Source organism: Equus caballus, chromosome 24, assembly GCF_041296265.1.
Source record: "Equus caballus isolate H_3958 breed thoroughbred chromosome 24, TB-T2T, whole genome shotgun sequence".
NCBI classification, from domain to species: Eukaryota; Metazoa; Chordata; class Mammalia; order Perissodactyla; family Equidae; genus Equus; species Equus caballus.
Window position 1 is genome coordinate 28,990,232 of NC_091707.1, and position 18,705 is coordinate 29,008,936.

The 18,705-nt window shown below is 47.1% G+C and overlaps 1 protein-coding gene across 10 annotated transcripts in view; it reads right to left on the reverse strand.

Moving 5' to 3' along the window:
- Positions 1-18,705, reverse strand: part of SLC8A3 (solute carrier family 8 member A3) — a 139,718-nt gene that overhangs the window by 14,856 nt on the left and 106,157 nt on the right. For 4 of the 10 annotated variants that reach the window (XM_023628000.2, XM_070249944.1, XM_023627999.2 and 1 more), the window contains exon 3: positions 5,284-5,390. The exons of 1 other annotated variant lie outside the window; for it this stretch is intronic. In XM_023628000.2, coding sequence (XP_023483768.2) covers positions 5,284-5,390 — 107 coding nt within the window. Of the gene's footprint in view, positions 1-2,771; positions 2,876-5,283; positions 5,391-18,705 lie in introns of all 10 variants that reach the window. 5 more of the 10 variants (XM_023628001.2, XM_070249945.1, XM_023627998.2 and 2 more) reach the window with 2 other exon arrangements.

Sequence of the window (18,705 nt, forward strand, 5' to 3'; positions counted from 1 at the left end):
GTCCAAAGATTTTAATTTCACCTCTGAGGTCTGTTTTGTTTGCCAAGAATAGACTCTCTTACTTCAAATCCAGTCCTTTACTATTTTTTGTAATGCCATTGCCATTTTGACCATGCAGAGCCTATGCTGCTCTGAATGCCTAAGACTCTCCCATGCAGCCACAATAATGAAAAGCAATTTCCACTGCAGTTTCTCACTCCAAGAGAAGCAGGGAATTCAGGAAATCAGGATAGATTTTCTTCTGATTTTGAGCCTAGACAATCAAGTTTTATGACTTTTCACCTTATGGTCTGATGCCAAAATATGGGACAAGCTGAAGAAACTGAAAATTACCCTATAGTGAATAGAACTGCAGGCCAGGAAATGACACATTTCCTGTTGTCACCTTCTATCTTGGCATCTTGGTATGGGAAGATTTGGGGGCATATCACACCGATAGCTTGATGAAATTCCGTTTTTCTCACCTACTCCCTCCCCCTGGGCTAGGCTCTACCAGGGCTTTCCTAACATCCCCTTGGACAGAGAATTTAGTGCAGAAAAAAGGGGTCCTCAAATGGAGAGTAGCTATAGATGTTTGTGTTTGGCCAAGTCTGTTGAAGAGCACAAGGTTTATCTCAGGTCACTTGCTGTCCTGCTATAGGGGTTTGTTGGGGAGGTAGAAAAGAGAGCCTCCTTACTGATGGAATAAAGTCATGGATGGACTTCCAACCCATTCTTCTTGTCTGGAGCCACTGCCTTCTTTCCAGCTACCCTGTATGATCCTTTGTGCTCCTTTCATTTGCACCTAAGTAGCTGAGACTGTGGAAACTGATGAAACTGGTTTACAATGGCCTCAGGTGTCTGCTGCATCCAACCACTCGTGAAGATGTAGAGTCAACGCACAAGGGAGTTGGGAATGAGGTAGGGCAGGTGTTGAGACAATTTCTGAGAATATTCTCAGTAGCTGAAACTGGAGGATTGGCAGGAACACAATCTAGGAAGCAATGAAACCAGAGACTTTTTCTTTCTCCCAGCACTCTTTGGCAGTCAGGTGCATGGCAGCATCTTATTACGTGGCTAAGGAGAGGATGAGTAATGTAAGATGGAAAGGGCTTCTGCTTCTAGAACACCACATGTGTCCAAATCAGTGTGCGCACAGAACTGGTCAGCTGTGCAGAGCAAGTCCCCAGAAGATAATGAGAACTGATCAATCATACGGGTCTGAGAAGAAGACCTGTTGGTGAGCCTTTGGGAGTATAGTTGCTGAATCTCTTGGATCTGTCCTTGAGTGAAGGGCTTTACACTGTTCATTGTCATGTGACTATCAAGTAGTTGGAGAATAATCACCCCGTGTTGACAAGCAGATGAGCCTCACTGTCCCTTCCTCCATGAGGCTCCCAGCAGCATAACTCTCCTGAAGGGGAGTGCGAATATGCTCCTCCTTCCCAAGAGCACTGTTACCCATTCCCACATATATTCCTCCAACACTTTCAAAGTAGTGGCTTCCAATTATTTTCTTCAAGGGAAGAAATCTTTCCTTACATCCACCTTGGGTTGCAACATAATCAGTCCCTTAGGAATGGAAGCCTGCAGGTATTCCAAGATGCATGTCCTGAGGAAAGGAGGAAATGAGGCCACTTCTCTGATGTGGGATGAGAGTTGTCTTGGGATCTGGGTGATAGGCTCATTTGCAGATGCAAAGCAAAGGCAGGCTTCTGTGAACCGTTCAACACCTGTTTCTCAGGAATCAACACCAGCTATACCACTTAAGAGTCCCTTCTCCTGTTGGAAAACCCATAAGTCAGTACTCATGCCCAATGTCAGTCCTTTTCCAGGGCCCTCTGGCTAGGGAGATTGCCATACCTGGATTACTTTCTTCCTTTGGCAGACTCTTAATTTTCTGCGTTAGAGATTGCATTATCTTAGAGTCGTCTGAATAAAGTACCCTACCTTGGGCTAGGAACAGAGGTAGAATGGGATGGGGTGGGATGCCAGGGGAAGGAAGAATAGTTCAGGATTCCAGACAGCATGACTACCTCACAAGACAACTCTCTCTCAGAGAGCTCTCAGAAGCTGTGGCCTCTGACAATTGGTAAGACTTTCCATGCTACAGTCTACCCAACTCCGAACAGCCAGATAAAAACACTTACCTTCATGAAGGGCAGAGGGGCCTAGGGGCCACTCTGCAAGTGTATAACCTGCCAAGCACTCAAAAGAGGTTGGAGAATGCAGCAGAAAACTGTCAAAGCATCATTGCAACATGGGTCCCAGCCCCCATCCCAGACCCTCCCCATTTAACCCAGGCTAGAGAGTGTGAGGTGGGGAGGGGAAGGAGGCAGGGATGGGCACAGGCATGCACTGCATCACATTCCTTTCTTTTTCTTCTCCTCCCCACCCACCAAGGAATTTCCACATTTACAGGTTGTGGTGTATGTGTGTGTGGGCTGTGGGGGAGAGTGCAGGGGACAGTGGTAATTGGATAGTTGGAGCACAGGGTGGAACTCATTAGGGTGATGAGGAGTCGAGGCTGCAGCGCCCAGAAGATGGGAAAGGAGGACTTGTAAGAAGCTAAGGCTAAGAAGGCAGAGACGATAACCGAAACAGGGTGAGACTGAGCGTACAGGAGGGAAGAGAATAAAAAGTCTGCTGGTCAAAAGGAGGAGGAAAAGGGAATAAAAGGAGGGAGAAAAAACATAGTTGCTTTTTGTTGTTGCTTTTCAGTTTGTTTACACTTTTCTTTCTTTTCGATGTTTTATTTTGTTCGTCGGTTTGTTTTTTAAAGAATCTCACACCTGATATTCCACGTTCCATCCATTTCGGTTCACCAAGGGCAATGAAGAAATTCTCTTGCCTTTCGTATTCCTCCTCATCTACTATCTTAACCCTTATGGTTTTCCTGTAGGGACAACAAGAGAGAGAGTGTGTCGACTGGGTCGGTTGATTGGTTGGTCACTTGGAGCACAGCCTTTAAAATCATTCCCCATCACTCTTGGCACATGCAGCCCAGTCCCGCCATGGTGCCTTTTGGCAGGGCTACGGTGGATTGTATTGTTCTTATATAGAAATGGTCTTAGCTTTGCTGGTCTCCTTGGTCATAGTTGTCCTTATGGGTGAGAGGGAAAGGGAGCCAGGAGGCAAGGAAAAGTGGGCAAAGGAAGGGATCCAGAAGGACAGGCGGGGACTGGGAAGGCAGAAGGGGTGATGGTGGGGAGGAGTCATTTTAGATCCTGCTGGTGGTTAGTACGAAGTGAGTTGGGCAGCACATTCCACTGGGTGTCACATGGTAACAGTGGCATTTCCTTGGGCAGCTGGTAAACCACTGGCCCACTGGGAATGACCCAGGGCCCTTCTGTAACAGGAAACATGTCAACGGTACCTAGCTAGGGGCTTGTTTCCCTTCTTTGTGTCTAGACCCACTTCTTAAATTTTTATGAGAAAACTTTAAAAGGAAAGTATTTACGAGGAAGGGAAATAAGAGAGAGAGAGAGAAAGCAAGAAAGCCAGGATTCTATTCTCTTTCTCATTCTTTATCTCACAAGCCTTCAGTGGTAGGAACTAAAATAAATAAGTATTAACCACAATATCACACAGGACTCCTTTAATATCTACAGCTGATGCACTCCTGGGGAAGTGTGGACTAAATAGTAAAGATCATCCAATTCTAAATCACCTTTGGACTTCTATCACGTAGGGGTGATGTGCCCCAAGGCTGGCTTCCTTAAATGCTGATTATCAAGGGGCTGGGAGACAAGGCAATGGAGGTTTCTGTTCATTTCTGGGTATCTCAACGAAACATAGTGTCTTTTAAAAACAAATCATCCAGGGAAGCAAAGTTTCCTCGAAAATCACTCCCTCTGAAGCCTGGCCTGAGGCTGGCTCAGGGCCACCGTCAGTGGAGAAGATGCTATGTGGGCCTGGATCTCCCTGTGTGGCTGCCCTCGGTCCTTCATGGAACCACAGTGGGCTCGGTGGCCCCACTAGTGAGCCCTGATTATTATTTTCTCCTTTTTTTTTAGTCCTAAATGCTCTCCAAAGGGCAAAGAGGTACTAAAGAACAATAGCTGAAATGTCTCATCAGAGCCTCTGATGTTCCTGTTCCGTTCCTTAGACAGGCTCAGCTTTGCTGTCTATAAAGGGGTGGACTGACCTGAGGTGGTTTGTTGGGCACAAGACTTGCTGTGGATTTGTGTTGTGCATGTGGTGTTTTACGAGTACATTTTTGGTCACCTTTCTGGCACTTTTTTGGACTCCTTTTCACATCTTGCTCAGTGGACAAAAGACAAAACTCACTGATTGTCAAGAAGCATTTTCTGGGAATTTCTCTCTGGGTCCTAGACCCTGGGCTGTCTACGAGAGGTGAGCCTGGCCTGTGTTTCCATGCAGGGACTCTGCTGTGGGAATGGGGTGCTCTGAGACCATGGGCATGGCCTGGAGGGATATGATTGACGGCTTGGCCAGCGAGGGAACATTGCCCCAGATACTGGCAGCTCCCCCCTCTATAGCATGCTCTCTCTAGAAGAGGGCGTTTATTCAGACTTGCCTATTGGAGGCCTGGGGTGTATGGGGTCATTTAAGTTGAAGGCAAAGGCTCCATCCACTCTGAGAAGTCCTATGACTTCTTGTGGAAGCTTCTGCTCAGGTCAGAATCCTCTCTCCCACTATTCTAACCTGTGAGAGAAACACACCTTGATAGCGGGGATATGGCAGACAAGATGGCTCCTAAGGTCTGCTTTAGGGAACAGGATGGACTATAAACAGAACCCAAATCCAAATACATTGATGCTCAATGTCCAGGGACTGTAATATTAGCCCTGAGAATAGCTGCCCTGTGGAAATCTACGTGATAGCCTGGCCAGTGCTGCCCTCCTGCCTGGTGTTCAGCTACCCGGTCTTTTTCTTTCCTGTATACTAAACCATTCAGGAGAAGCAGAGAGCCTCACATACCATACTCTCAGCACACTGCCTGGCTCTCTCTCTCTCTCTCTCTCATTCTCTCTTTCTCTCCCCATCTCTCTGTTTTCGCCCATGTTCATTTCCCCATCCCACAAAGATTATTATTGGCTCTTGAGCATCCCTCTTACGGATACCATGTGACAGGCTGGCAGGTGTTAGGACAGAGCTGGGAGTAGAGAAAGGAGAGAGGAGAGGGAGAGGTGAAAAGAGAGAACAAGAAAGAAAGCAATGTGAAGTGAACCACAGAGGTAGAAGAAAGGGGAGGAGAAGGAGACAAATGGATTGGAGAAAGGAAGAAAGAGAAGAGGAGAGAAGAATGTTAACGTTAGTGTGGAGGACAGGGTACTACACCTTTCTGAAAACTCATATCCACCATGCGGGGGCCCATCATCTCAATGAAGAAATTCTTGTTTTTCTCATACGCCTCATCATCAATTACCTTGATGTGAATTGTTTTGCTGTGGATGGAAAAATAAGTATCATAAGCAAGGAGCAGAGTCGGGGGCAAACCAGCCAGGAGAAGAAACAGGAAGTGAAGGAAACAGTGAAAAGATCCAAAAAGGTCAAAGTTTGCCCCAACACCACAGGGCATGGAGGAGAGTGGCTGTCAGGGTCCCTTTCAGCCTCACCGGGCTCCTCCTGGGCTTCAAGTGGCTTCGTGGTGTGGTCAGACTCAAAGACCGGAAGGAACTCAGGTTTACAGTCAAAGGTTCTAATCCTGGATATGCCATGTGACCTTGGACAAATAGTTTAACTGATACACAAATGGGTTAAACGATACTCACACCATCCCAGGGCAGGGGTGAGAGCAACGAAATAACATACCTCTAATGGCTCAGGCATTTGCTTCCTCCCATAATGCTTGCTTCCCTACCTCTCTTGCGTTTTTGACTTTTGAAATCAGTTGATACTGATGTGAAAGGTTTATTTCATAGAAAGGGCAGAAAGTCGTGGAGGATAAGTTGGCTTATGGGAGTCTTGCCTAGAAACAGTAGAAGTTCTCCCTTTCTCTGTGGCAGTGAGGGTCACAGGGAAGCCAGGAGGGCCATTTGCTCATGTCACACAACCTGGGAACTCACAGCAGGCATCAGAAGCTACCAACCCTATCTCCAAAGGACCTTTGCAGTGGTCACAGGGCACACTGACCAGGTCGCATCCACTCCAGGGGGCTCTGAATTATGACTAGTTTGTAAATCCTACGATGATCTTGTGACCAGTGCAATTATATATCTTTTTTAGGTTAAAAGATGTTATTTTGTTAATTTAAACATTGAAAAATACAAGCCAACTTTTAGTGACCCTGTTCTGCATTTCTTCATTTTTTAAAGTATTACTAGGAGATTTAAAAACAGAGGTGAGCCTGGGCCTCTCCCAGCCCTGGATTAATGAGGGGACATCTCGGGATCAGACTGCAGCCAGGATATTTAGGCCTCTCCCAGAGGGTGGGAGACATTGCTGGCTGGGAGTGGGCATGGAGCCAAGTCTCGCCTCAGTGGTGAGGAAGAAGGCATCCGGGCAGAAGCCCTGTGCGGCTGCCCGTGGACACCACCCTGTCAGAGCCGGGTGCTCCAAGACCTTTGTTGAGGAGACTCAGACCTTCAGCTCCTCCCGTTACTCCTTTTTATAAAGTAGGAATATCTGTAATATTCTGATTTGGGACAACCTCTCTGTTCTCCTAAGTCACCGTTAGTGCTTTGGGTAGCTACAGAGCTTCCGTTGCCCACACTGTCGATCCTGTAGAACCAGATATGGGTCCGTCGCTCCTGCAGTGAATGTAATAGCAGTTACTGACACACTCCGGCCTCTGCCACCCCACTGCTTCAAAACCAAAGACTCCAAACCCTCATCACCTGCCCCAGCTACCCCAGTCACAGAGAAACTTGGCTAGCCACCACAGAAAGTGAGTGTTCAACCTTTGAAAGGCCAAAACACTTCGGCCTGCCTTCCTCCAGAGCAGCGGCACTGGCACTGGAGACTGAGGACCTGGGATCAAATCCGGCCCCCACCTCTCACTAGCGAGGTGACTTTGGGCAACTTGCTGAAGCTCTCCAACTCTCATGCTTACTTCCTAGCGCTCTTAAATGAGATAGTGTGTGTCAAGTACTTGGTGGGTGTACACTGCCTCGTAAGGGTTTAATAAATAGCAACCATTATTACTAAGAGTAATATGACCCCAGTTTGGGGGTTTGAGAGTAATACATAAGGGATTCTTATCATTTCCAGTCATTAAGTCAGAAAATAAGGGGAAATCAGTAAATGGAACCGGTGACTCAGGAGGTGGTACCGGCTGGAAATACAAGTCAGGTCAAGAAAGGATGGGAGGAAACAGGATGATAGACTCCAAAAGGGTTATTAGAGGGGCTTGGAATGTTTAGGGTGGTAGCATGCAGAGCAACTCTCACAGTCTCCCGAAATCTGGCCTCGTGCCTCTGTCAGTGACAAGCTCTGGGTTGGACAGACCACACATCATAAAATACAGTGTGACTTGTGCTTGTTGTGATTTCTAGTGAACTACTAGAAGCCCCTAGTGTACCAAGTGCCCCTAGGGTGTACGATGCCCTCACTGAGATCATTCATGGGGAAGGCGCCACATCTGTTTGGACTTAAGGTGTTACCTTGCCTGGAGGCTAGAGAAATCCCTTCCAGCTCCTGAAAACTGAGAAAGTTCTCAGGTCTGCTCAAGCCACCAGTGAGGGCACAAGAACGTACAAATTTAGTAAGAGGCCAGCCTGGTCTTGAGTTCTCTTTCTAGACTTGTTTTTCCTCCTTTCAACCAATGGCACCATCATCTACCAAAGTGCTCAAGACCCAAACCTAGAATCACCCCTGATTCCCTCCTTTCCCTCATCCCCCCTCCTCCCCTCCCCACCTCCAACCCCAATACATTTAATTCACCACCATGTCTCCCTCTGCTGTCAAGACCTGGATCAAAACACCATCACCTCTCCCTTGGACTTCGCAATAGCCTCCTAAGAGATCTTCCTGCTCCTGTCTTTGCCTTCTTCCTTCAATCCCTTCCCTGTACGACAACCAGGTTATTCATTAAGAGTGCAACCCAGGTCCTATCATACCCCCTATGACTGGAAGAAATACAAAGTCCTTACCATGGCCTATAGGGTCTTATATGATCCAGCTGCCGCCGACCTCTCTGACTTCATTCATAATGTTCTCCCCTTGCTCAAGAGTCCCAGACAGACTGACCTTTCTGTTGTTAAAATCAAGTCCCTTCCCACCTAGGGCATCATCCCTGCTGTTCCCTGTGCCTGGGTCCTTGATTATCTTCATCCTTTGGGTCTCCATGTAAAATCACCTCCTCCGAAAGGCCTCCCATGGCCACGTTATCTCCCTGGGTGTCTTTCCTCCCCACCATCTCCACTTTTCCACCAAGGGTCACTTTCCATCATGTTCCATCTGCTGTTCCCTTCAGTGCACTAATCACAGCCTGAACTGAGCTGGTTGGTTTATTAACTTGTTTATAGTCTGTCCACCCTAGAGTGTAAGCTCCGTGAGGACAGGGAACCTGTCTCTCTTATTTGCCAGTTAGTCCTAGTACCTGGTGTGGAGGAGGCCCTCCGTCATGACTTGCTGAGTGACTAATGGTGAATTTCTAACACACCTGAGGCCTCATGAAATGAATCTACTCTGTCTTTTCACAGTAAAAATATAACTCATTAGGGACAAAAAAATATTTTGAGGGCAATTTTGATGGAATGCCTAAGGATTCTTGCTGAGACAAAGAGGCCGGAAGCCCAGTGTCACTGAACTACGCCTTCAGCTTAGTAATCTACCCCGTTTGCACAGTCTGCGGAAGAGCTTTCCAACAACCAGCGGGATCTAACTCACGGGCGTGGGCTAGTGTTTTTGAACCCTACGTCTCTCCTATTCCCAATTCCTCCTTCCGGCCCACTGGCAGTTCTGAATGGTCATGGGGTCAGCTTATCCCGAGCAGCTGCTCCTAGAGCCAGTGATGCTTTCAGAGGCTCCAGGGCCTGCACCTGCCTCTCTTCTGAGCCTTCTGCAGAGGGAGGTGCCAAAGCAGGCAGCAGTCCCAGCTAAGACCTGGCAGTGCCGCTTGGAAAAGATGCTCCCAGGAGATCTCCCACCAACGGCCCGGAAAGGATTAGGAAACACATTTCTGGGCTGCCTGGCTGGCCTCTCAGAACATTCCTTTGCACTGAGGACACCCAACTCCATATCAGGCCTCTGGTCCTCAGGGTACTGCAAAGGGAAAGGTGCTCTCCGACCGCCGAGTTCCTTTAGGGTGAAAGAGGGAGGAAGCAGCATTTATTTGTTGGGTGAATAAATACTGCATTGGAGGAGGGCCCTGTGAATTTCACTTTATACAAGGAAGGAATCTAAGAGGACACAAACATTAACATTGTATTCAGTGCCCTGAGAAGAAGTTTCTCAGCTCATCCTTACTTCAGCCATGTAGCATAAGTATCTTTACTTCCACTTTAAAGATGAGAAAACAGATGCTCAGAGTCACATAGCTAGCAAGCAGCAGAGCTGGGGTTTTGGCATATGTCCCCTATTATTCCTATAGCTTATTTCATACAAGCAGGTGGGTAAACTCTGAGTGCCATTCCCAAGCTGTGGCCACAGTGAGGAATCCCAGAATTCTCCCATCTAAATTCAGGCAGCACAGGCGGGTAATAAGTGGATCAGCCTCTGCATTGCCTTGTGAGTAGGTGGCTCCCTAGCCCTATGGCCCTCTCTTGCTAGAAATAATCTCTAAATAATCTCTGACTCAGAGACCTCTTCCCTCTGCATTCCTACCAAATGACTCTTCACCATATCAAGAAGGGTTTCTTTTCATCATTTCTAAATTTATCCTGGCTGCTCCAGGCCAGCGAATGCTCACAAAGCTTCCTTGACCTGGGGCTGCAGGACAGAGCTGGCGGCCAAGCTGTCAGCCTTTCCCTGGGCGCTTTCAGAGCTTCACATCTCTGTGTTGGGTTCTCCTTTAGTCTTTGTTATCTCCCTCTCTGGGCGCAGCCTCCCCCGTCTCTTCCCAGGGCAGGGTTCTGGCTCTGTGAATGGGACAGAATAGCCCCTCACTTCCCAACCACACCCTGACAACCCAGCACCGGCACTCCCCGTCCTACCACGGCTAGGGAAAGGCTCCTTGTCTCATAAGAAGGCTTATGATGCGGTAACTGATATTTTTCCTTGAAAATAGGTGTGTCATAGGGTCCCTGAAAACAGTGCTTCTCAAATTTTCATGTGCGTATGAATCCCTCGAGGGACCGGATTCAGCAGGTCTGGGGTGCGGCTGAGATTCTGCGTTTCTATCAAGCCTTCGGGTATGCCCAGGCTGCTGGTCTAGGGATCAAGACTAGGGCTCAAGACTCCTAGGAGGACTCTCTGACTCTATCAAAAACTGAAGAAAAAAGAGGCAGCTGCTGAAATGCTAGTGCCAATCAGGGAGGGGGCGGTTGGAATCAACATCCAGTATTTCAGCCAGGGGCTGGAGTAATTAGGTCCATTCCGACACTACATCTTGAGAGGGACATTGGAGTGCAGCAGAATAGGGTGACTAGGATGATGAAGGGTCTGAAAACCATGTTTCAAATTAATTTATTAATATAATGCTTACTTTGTGCCAGACACTGTTCTATTCTGGCACTTTACTTATATTAAGTAATTTAATCTTCACAACAAACCCTTGAAGTAGGTACACACCAAGCCAGGTGCTATTCTTTCCGCATATATCATCTCATTTAATCTTCCCCATAACCACGGAGGTAAGTACTATTTTTGTCCCCATTTTATCGATGAGGCACCAGAGGCCCAGAAAAGTTAAGAGACTTCCTCGAGGTCATAGTTAAATGAGTGGCAGAGTAGGGATTTGAACTCAGATGGCGTGGCTCTAAAGGCTGTGCTTCTAACTGGAATCTGATATGTGGATCCAGAGGAGAGATGTCTCCTGGGGGAGATGGCACCCACTCCAAATGGTTCTGGGACCGTCACAAGTGCTGTTTCCAAAGGACTGGGGCTACTGGCAGGCAGGCAGATAGATTGCAATTCTGCGACATACCGTTACATCAGTGAGATGAACTGGCTTACAAGGGGATGATCACCCCATTCCTGGTGGTATTAAAAAGTAAGAATGATGACCCTGTATGAAAAAGGCCGTGGAAAGGATTCTTGCATGCTGCAGGAGGTCAAGTAGATGACTTGTAAAATCTATACCCAGTGGTATGCTGGTGAGCCAGATCGCCAGAAAAAAATGGAACCCTGATTTGGAATGTATGCCTTCCATGGCGTAAATACTCCCACTATAGTCAACTTCAAGCTACTAATAGTTTTAACAACCAGTTTGCAAAATTCCTAAACATTTGACAATCAGCTCTTGTTGAACTGGTAGGAGCCAGTTCCAGCACAGCTGTCAGATTCTACCAAAATGTTTCAGAGAGGTTATGATGAGAAAAGGTATTTCTGACTGATTTACAAATTATTTTACTACATGCTAGCGTTTGCTCAAAGTGAGTAACGTTTGATACAGTAAAGTATGAACGTGCTGATTCAAACAAGGCTTTGGGGAAAAAGGCTCAAAGATTTGGGGGGGAAAAAGGCTTTTAAAAGGAATCTGGGTGGGTGAGGAGGCTGTGGATGGTTGAATTTCTAAAGTGTCCCACCAAAGATGCTCTGCCCTCATCCCTGGAGTCTCATCTGAACATACGGGCCCTTCAAAGCAGAGAGCTTTTTCTATCTGAAGAAGAATGGGCAGCCAGAGAGATTCGTGGATGAATCTCTTTGGAGCATGAGAAGGACTCAACACGCCACTTCTGGTTTGAAGACGAAGGGTGTCAGGAATGAGCAGGAATGTAGGCAGCCTCTAAGACAAGAGTGGTCCCTGGATGACAGATGGCAAGGAACAGGGCCCTGAGACCTAAGGCAACAAGAGGTTGGATTCTGCCAACAACTTGAATGAGCTCAGAAGCAGACACTCCCCTCAAGCTTCCAGACAAGAGCCCCACTGGCCAACGCCTTGACTTCAGTCTGGTGAGACCCTGAGTGGAGAACCCAGTCACACCATGCCTAGACCTGCGAGCTACAGAACTGTGAGGGAGTAAATGGGTACTGTGTTAAGTCTCTAAGTTTATGACAATTTGTTACACAGCAATAGATAACTAATATGGGAGGCTTATTTATTTTACGAAGTCAAGAATTGAGCCAGATGATCTCTTGGAACTGTCTTGCACTCTCTCTTTTGTAATCAGAATACTTTGTCCTGATGGCAGGGCCACTGCTAGACTATACAGTGCCTTTGTGCCAAGTTGAGAAAAGATACAGCCTAGGAGATACACAGCTTGGCAAGGATAGGGTGCCTTCCTCTGGCTTGCACAAGAATGTGTCAGAGGGCGGAGCTTGGTGTGGAGAGCCCTGGCTGGCTTTTTAGCTTCCACTCAGGGGTCTTTATAAGGTGCACAACCTGCACAACTGTAAGCAGAAGCACTGTTTGGCAGACTCTTGCTGGATTCACTGTTCCACACACATGCCTGAACCAACAGGAATATGGGGAGGGCTGAGGCAAAGAGATGGATTTCACAGAAGAACTTTCTGCAACTTGGGGGAGGTGGTCTGGTGGGTGGGAGGATGAACAGGCAGGGAGGTACAAAGTGGGAGGGAAGCGTGTTTGCATGTTTATAGAGGAGCGTGCACATGATCTTTGCTGCTTTGGCATCTATTCTGGATCCTTGTGATGAGCTCTCTGCTGCTTGCAGCTTCTCCATAGCTATGACTAGCTGGACTCATCAGAGAAAACCCACAAGGATGTGACTTCCCTTAGGTGAAATGTAAGAGCATTTTGTCTCCACTGACAATTAAGACTTGACTGCTGGGCATGTCCATGGGCGCACACCCATGTGTTTGAGGACTTGATGCTCATTCTGTTCATTCTGGAACATCTGGGCTCATAACCGGGCACTGTAGCTCATGACTGACTCCTTTGCTCTTCTAAATATCCACTTTCCCAAGGACTGAAGAGCTTCTTACCTGTGGCTAAAGGGAAAAGGGCATCTGAGATGACTGCATGATTACAGACCTAGGCTTCAGGGTGTGGTCAGAGGGAAAGTGATGCCCAAAACCTCAAAGGGGCCACTCTATTTCCCAAAGATCAGGGCAGAGTGAGGGAATTTTTAAATTTCTTAGAATAGCAGTCATCTAAAGTAGGCACCTTCCTTTTGAAGGCTGTCATGCTTGGCAGGGTAGCTCTACAGGGTAGAAAAGCTTTTAAGTCACAAATGTTTATCCTCTCCACTCTTTCATAGAGGATAAAGACCAAACCCTCTATCCCTGGAATTGGAAGCTCTCTGTAATGCCCATCCATCCATCTGTCCACTCACCCATTGATCCATCCACCACTCACTCATTATTGATCAGAAACATGTTCCTGCTCTCATGGAGCTCATAGTCTAGTGGTGTGAACATGTACAGAAAGCATCCCCTTTGCTCGTGTGGAATTTCCCTGGGATAGGGAGTAATATTAAGCTCTAGCAAATTTAGTGCTTCTGGAGGGAATTAACAGCTCTGATCAGTCTTGGTCTGAGTATCCCACAATCCTCAAGGGGGCTCCTAAGCTTGACTATTTCCCATGGCTACCATGCAGAGATAAAAGTATATGTATGTGTATATGTATATGTGTGTGCTCACACATGTGGGAAAATTAATGTGCTCATCCATTGTCTAACTACAATTTCTTTGCTAGGACAAGAGTGCTCTCATCTCTTGAGACTATGATGATTTCTCTCCCTCTTTGCTGCCCTGTGGTGGAGAGTGCTTCACATTCCTGATTGTGTGTATATGCACGTGAGCGAGGATGTGATGGAGTGGGGGGAGGATTAGGAACGTTCTACTGTACATTAGAGGGAGAATCTGGCCTTCTTAAAAATGGTCTCTGTAAGGGCCTTGCCCAGTTATTCTCAAAGGGGAATTAAATTTCCAATCCCCATAGCAGTGGACCTGTGCAGGTGTCACCTGTATATGTGACTTAGTTATTTACAGCCCTATCTGGGGCCCCACTTTCTCTTGCCTCACCGCAAGGGAGTGGGGTCTGGGAAAGGGAGGACAACTCACAGCTCCAATTCTTTCTTCTTATAAGTCAAGAAGGAAGGTTAAAAAAAACACCAGTGGTCTAGGAATAAATGGTTACTGTGCCCTGAAGTTGATAAATCCCTTTCTTGGAAAGGCAGTGAGAATAATCTATAAAATCATTTTATTTAACAGTGTGTCTGCTCCCAGCATTGAAAAGAACAAGTGGCTGGTTATCTGATTCATGGCTTTGGAGATGTTGGGTCTCTCTGTCTTGCTTTCTCTCTCTGCTGGGGATCACATTTTTTAAGAAAGATTTTGATCCAAGCAGAAAGGAGAGAGGTTTGTATTATATAGACATGAAACTTCAGGTCCAAGAAAAACCTTCTAATAATTAGGAAGAGAGAGGAGCTGGCTCCTAAGGACCGGAGTCAAGCACAGTCAAAGCTCCTGCCTTCCACCTTAATTCTCTGCCCACTTGAGCACTTACAAAGCCCATATTTCTGGTGGATAATTTCTAGAGATCCCAATGAACAGCAAGTCCAGAAAAGACTACCGTCCCTGGGCTGGGCGGAGAAATCCTTCAATTGGAGACTTAACTACACAGATTATCTGATTCTACGGACATTTTCTTGACTGATTCAGTCATGGACTAAACTAAGGCAGAGCTGCAGCATTGCACAACTGCAGTCCACTCCATTCACATGGACGTCAATGGGAATGGTGCCCCCTGGAGTTGTGCAGTGCAGTGGCCCTGGATGAGAGAACAGCGTATGGGTTGCATGTCAATCACGGATGCCATTTTGGGTGTATTGTGTTGTGGGTCCCAAAGGGGTTGTCAGAAATGTCCACCTGTGATCTGTTTTCTTCTACAGACAGATGGTAAATTCTTGTGTGGCACCACATAGAGACAAATGGGTCCCCGCTGTCAAGCATTGGAGCCGGAGGGCCTGAGCCAGCCCCAGCTCAGCAGCAGGAGTGCTGAGCATGGCATCCTCTGCTCTGCGGTGAGAATCTAGCCTCCTGCTAGTTTCACAGATCTTAGTGATCTTGGCAAGAACATAGCAGGCAAACTTCTTGGGGAACAGAGTCTAAAAGCAGAAGCTGAGATTTTCACAAGGGTGAGGGGAACAGAAATCCTGTTTGCTTTGTGTTTAAAGTTCTGCTGATGGTCAACAGTAGAGGCTGAGATAGAATAGAGAAGAATAGATCCAGGGCCAGGACCGGGGTGAGGCAAGCGAGGCACAGGTGCAAAATGTAAGGAGGCACCAAATAACGCAGTAATCAAGATAAGTAATATTTTAATGCAATAATTTAAAAAATCAGAATGAACGTGAAAAATCCATGACTCCATGATGAACAAAATATCTAAATTTTAAATAAAGACAGGACCCAGCCTTGCAGTTGCATGACTCACCTCACCCTAATCCCAACCCACTGTCGTGGTCACTGTGCCTTGTGGGATAATGGGGAGAATGTCAGACAAGCAGGCAAAGGACCTGAGTCTGAGTCCCTGCTGCTGCCGCCTTCTCCTCAGCCACTGACCCCCTGAGCCCGTGCGAGGAGAACAAGAGGCTTCTGTTCTCACTTGGGATTTTATAGATAATGCTATGAGCAAAAAACCATAACCCTTGTTTTTGGGAAACTGTAGGTCTCGCTCAACTGAGTGAGCGTGTGTGTGCATGCGAGTGTGTGTGCGCGTGTGATGTAAGGCGGGCTCCTACTTCCCCTCCGGAGCTAACCGTTTCAGGCTTTCAGGAAGCCAGGAAACTTTCTCAGCCTTTCGGAGCCCATCCCTTCATCACTGCCCTCCCCTTCCCCTGCCCCACCCTCTAGGAGCCTCAGCTCCCATGCTCCCACCCAACGTCTGTGACAGGCCAGATCTCCGCTGTGCTCCCTATTATTAAATGATAGGAGGGAACCGGAGAGGGTGGAATGTCTTCTCAGAGGACATCGCCTTTGAACTGTGTGCTGGACAGCTGGCGGCCAGTTCTCTATGACCCTGGCTTCTGCCTCCCTGCCCTTGTCAGGTGTGGCCCACCTCTCCTCTCTGCCACACCACCTGACTCAAAGCATTGTCACTCTCGCCAGGACTTTGCAACAGCCGCCTAACCTGGCTCCCTGCTTCCGTTCCTCTGACCCTGTTACCGTCTATTCTCCTCTCAACAGCCAGAGTGCTTTTTAAAATTTTTTAAAGAAAATCATAAGCGGTGACTCTCCTACTTAAACACTCAGTAGGTTCCCATTGCACTTAGAATAAAATGAAAACTGTGTCATCCAGTCCAGGAGTTCTGAAACTTCAGCATACTCGAATCATCGAGAGGGCCTGATCAAATGGAACGCTGGGCCCCATCCCCAGGGCTTCCCATTCATGAGGTCTGGGTGGGGCCTGAGAACTTGCATTTCCAACAGGTTCCCAGGTGACGCTGATACTGCTGGCTCCAGAACCACCCTGAGAACCTGATCAAGACTGCAAAGCTCAACCTCATTCCTGCTTCAGGGCCTTTGCACTATCTGTTTCCTCTGCCTGGAACTTCCCTCCTCCAGATATTCTTATCACCGGGTCCTTTTTAAATGTCTCAGCTGACATATTACTTCCTTGTCCACCCAATCTGATTGGCTCTCCAGCTACTCCCCAACAAATCACCCTATTTCATTTTCATCTTGTTTATTTATTTGTGTATCTTGGTACAGTCTGTTCTCCCCACCAGAACACAAGCTCCACGAGAGCAGAAACCATGACCGTCTCGTTTAACAGCACTTGAATAGTCTCTGGCACATGGACGGTACCCAGTATATGTTTGTTCAATGAATGAATGAGTGATTAACGAATATTACTAAGTGATGGAGCCAGAATTTGAGCCGGGAACTGACAGCAGAACCTACACTTAACACTTAGCACGTGAGTATACTGGTAGGCGTGCTGGGGCAGACCCGCGCCTCATCTCCCTGACTCCATTCTTGTCCATATAATTCCCTTCAGGTGCTGTTATTGGGCTACTCTTATGAAAAGACCACTGTAATCGCTTCCCTTTCCCAAACAAGTCTAAACTCCTTTGACCTTCAAAGACGTCACCTCGACCAGAACCTGGCTCTGTGGTTCCTCAGTTACTCAGTCACGACTGCAGTGAAGTGTACGCTCCATTGTTCCTTCTCATAACTAAGGCCATGAAAATAATTATCCGTTCTCTCAGTTAGGGGTCAAGAGCATGGGCTCTAGGGTCAGAGATATCTGGGTTCAGTTCTTAAGTGTTTTAAAACTTTTGGCAAATTACTTTCTCTGAGCCTCAGTTTCCTTATCTGAAGATGGGTGCCATAATAAAACCTACCTCGTAGGGTTTGGAGAAGCTTAAATGAGACCATGCAAGTAAAACTCATTACTGACATACAATTAGTAGTCATACAGAGAAGGATAAACACTGTGTGATCTCATTTATATGTAGAAAAAAAAGAAACCCCAAACTCATAGATACTGCAGAGAACAGATTGGTGGTTGCCTGAGATGGGGGGGGGGGGGGGGGCTATGGGTGAGGGGGCTCAAAAGCTACAAACTTCCAGTTATAAAATAAGTAAGTCCTGGGATGTAATGTACAGCATGGTGGGTATAGTTCATAATAGTGTATTGCATATTTCAAAGTTGCTGAGAGAGTAGATCTTAAAACTTTTCATCACGAGAAAAACAATTTGTAACTGTGTGGTGATGAGGGTTAACCAGAGTTACCGTGGTGAAAATTTTGCCATATATACAAATATCGAATCATTCTGTGGTACGCCTGAAACTAACGTATTGCTATATGTCAACTATATCTCAATAAAAATATGTAAACATTAAAAAAATAAGCAGTCATAAATGTCACAATTTGACCATGGTCTGTTGTTTTAAGTTACAATTGGAGCAACCAATGAAATAATTATTCTTTCCCTAGTTTCCAGGATGGGACTGGCAGAAGGCGTGATAGCTGGGAGTTTGGCAAGTGCTGGTTGGGACCAGGCAGGGTGTTTTCCGAACTCGTGGTCTGGCCTGAGGAAGAATGACAGGCAAAGGGTGATGCCTGGTGAGGGCTTGCATTTCCTCAACATCATTCCTCATTTTCCTGTCACTGCATGTTGACCTTAGCCTATCTTAGGAAGTCTGTCTGGAAATGGGGATCGTCTTTCCCCTGCACTTGCTTCCCCAATGTCAGCTGCGTGCCTTCCGGAGGGCGACCTTTCCTATTATCCAGCATGCTCTGTTCTCTCCTAGGGCGGAGCTCAGAGGGTGGGTGCAGGGGCAGCTCATCTGCATATTTTAATCCCATTGGTTACCCTTCCAAGGTCCTGTGTGATCTCCATCAGGGTGTGTGTGGAGGAAGTAAAGGTACCAATTCGTCCTACTGAAGGCGCCTCAACCTTGGATGAGGAGAAGTTCTCCAGAGAGGTCAAGTGGGCAGAGGCATCATTTGAATGCACTTCCTTCTCGCCTGATCCTGGCTGCTCTTCTTGACAGATAAGCCCCCCATCCACACTTTTCTTTTCCCATAGATGCAAGACTCTGATTTTGTAGTGCAAATCAGTGCCAATTTGTCAAGCTCCTTTCCCACTCTGCCCCACTTCAATGATTTCTTCAGAGCTGTGCTCCCTTACTCAGTTGGCGAGGCTGGGAGAGGCAGTGGAGGAGAGTCTGCTTCTCTTCCATGGCACATCTTCCCTTCCTCCAATCGCCACCTCTCCACCCTGTTCAGGGCCAGAACGTTTGCA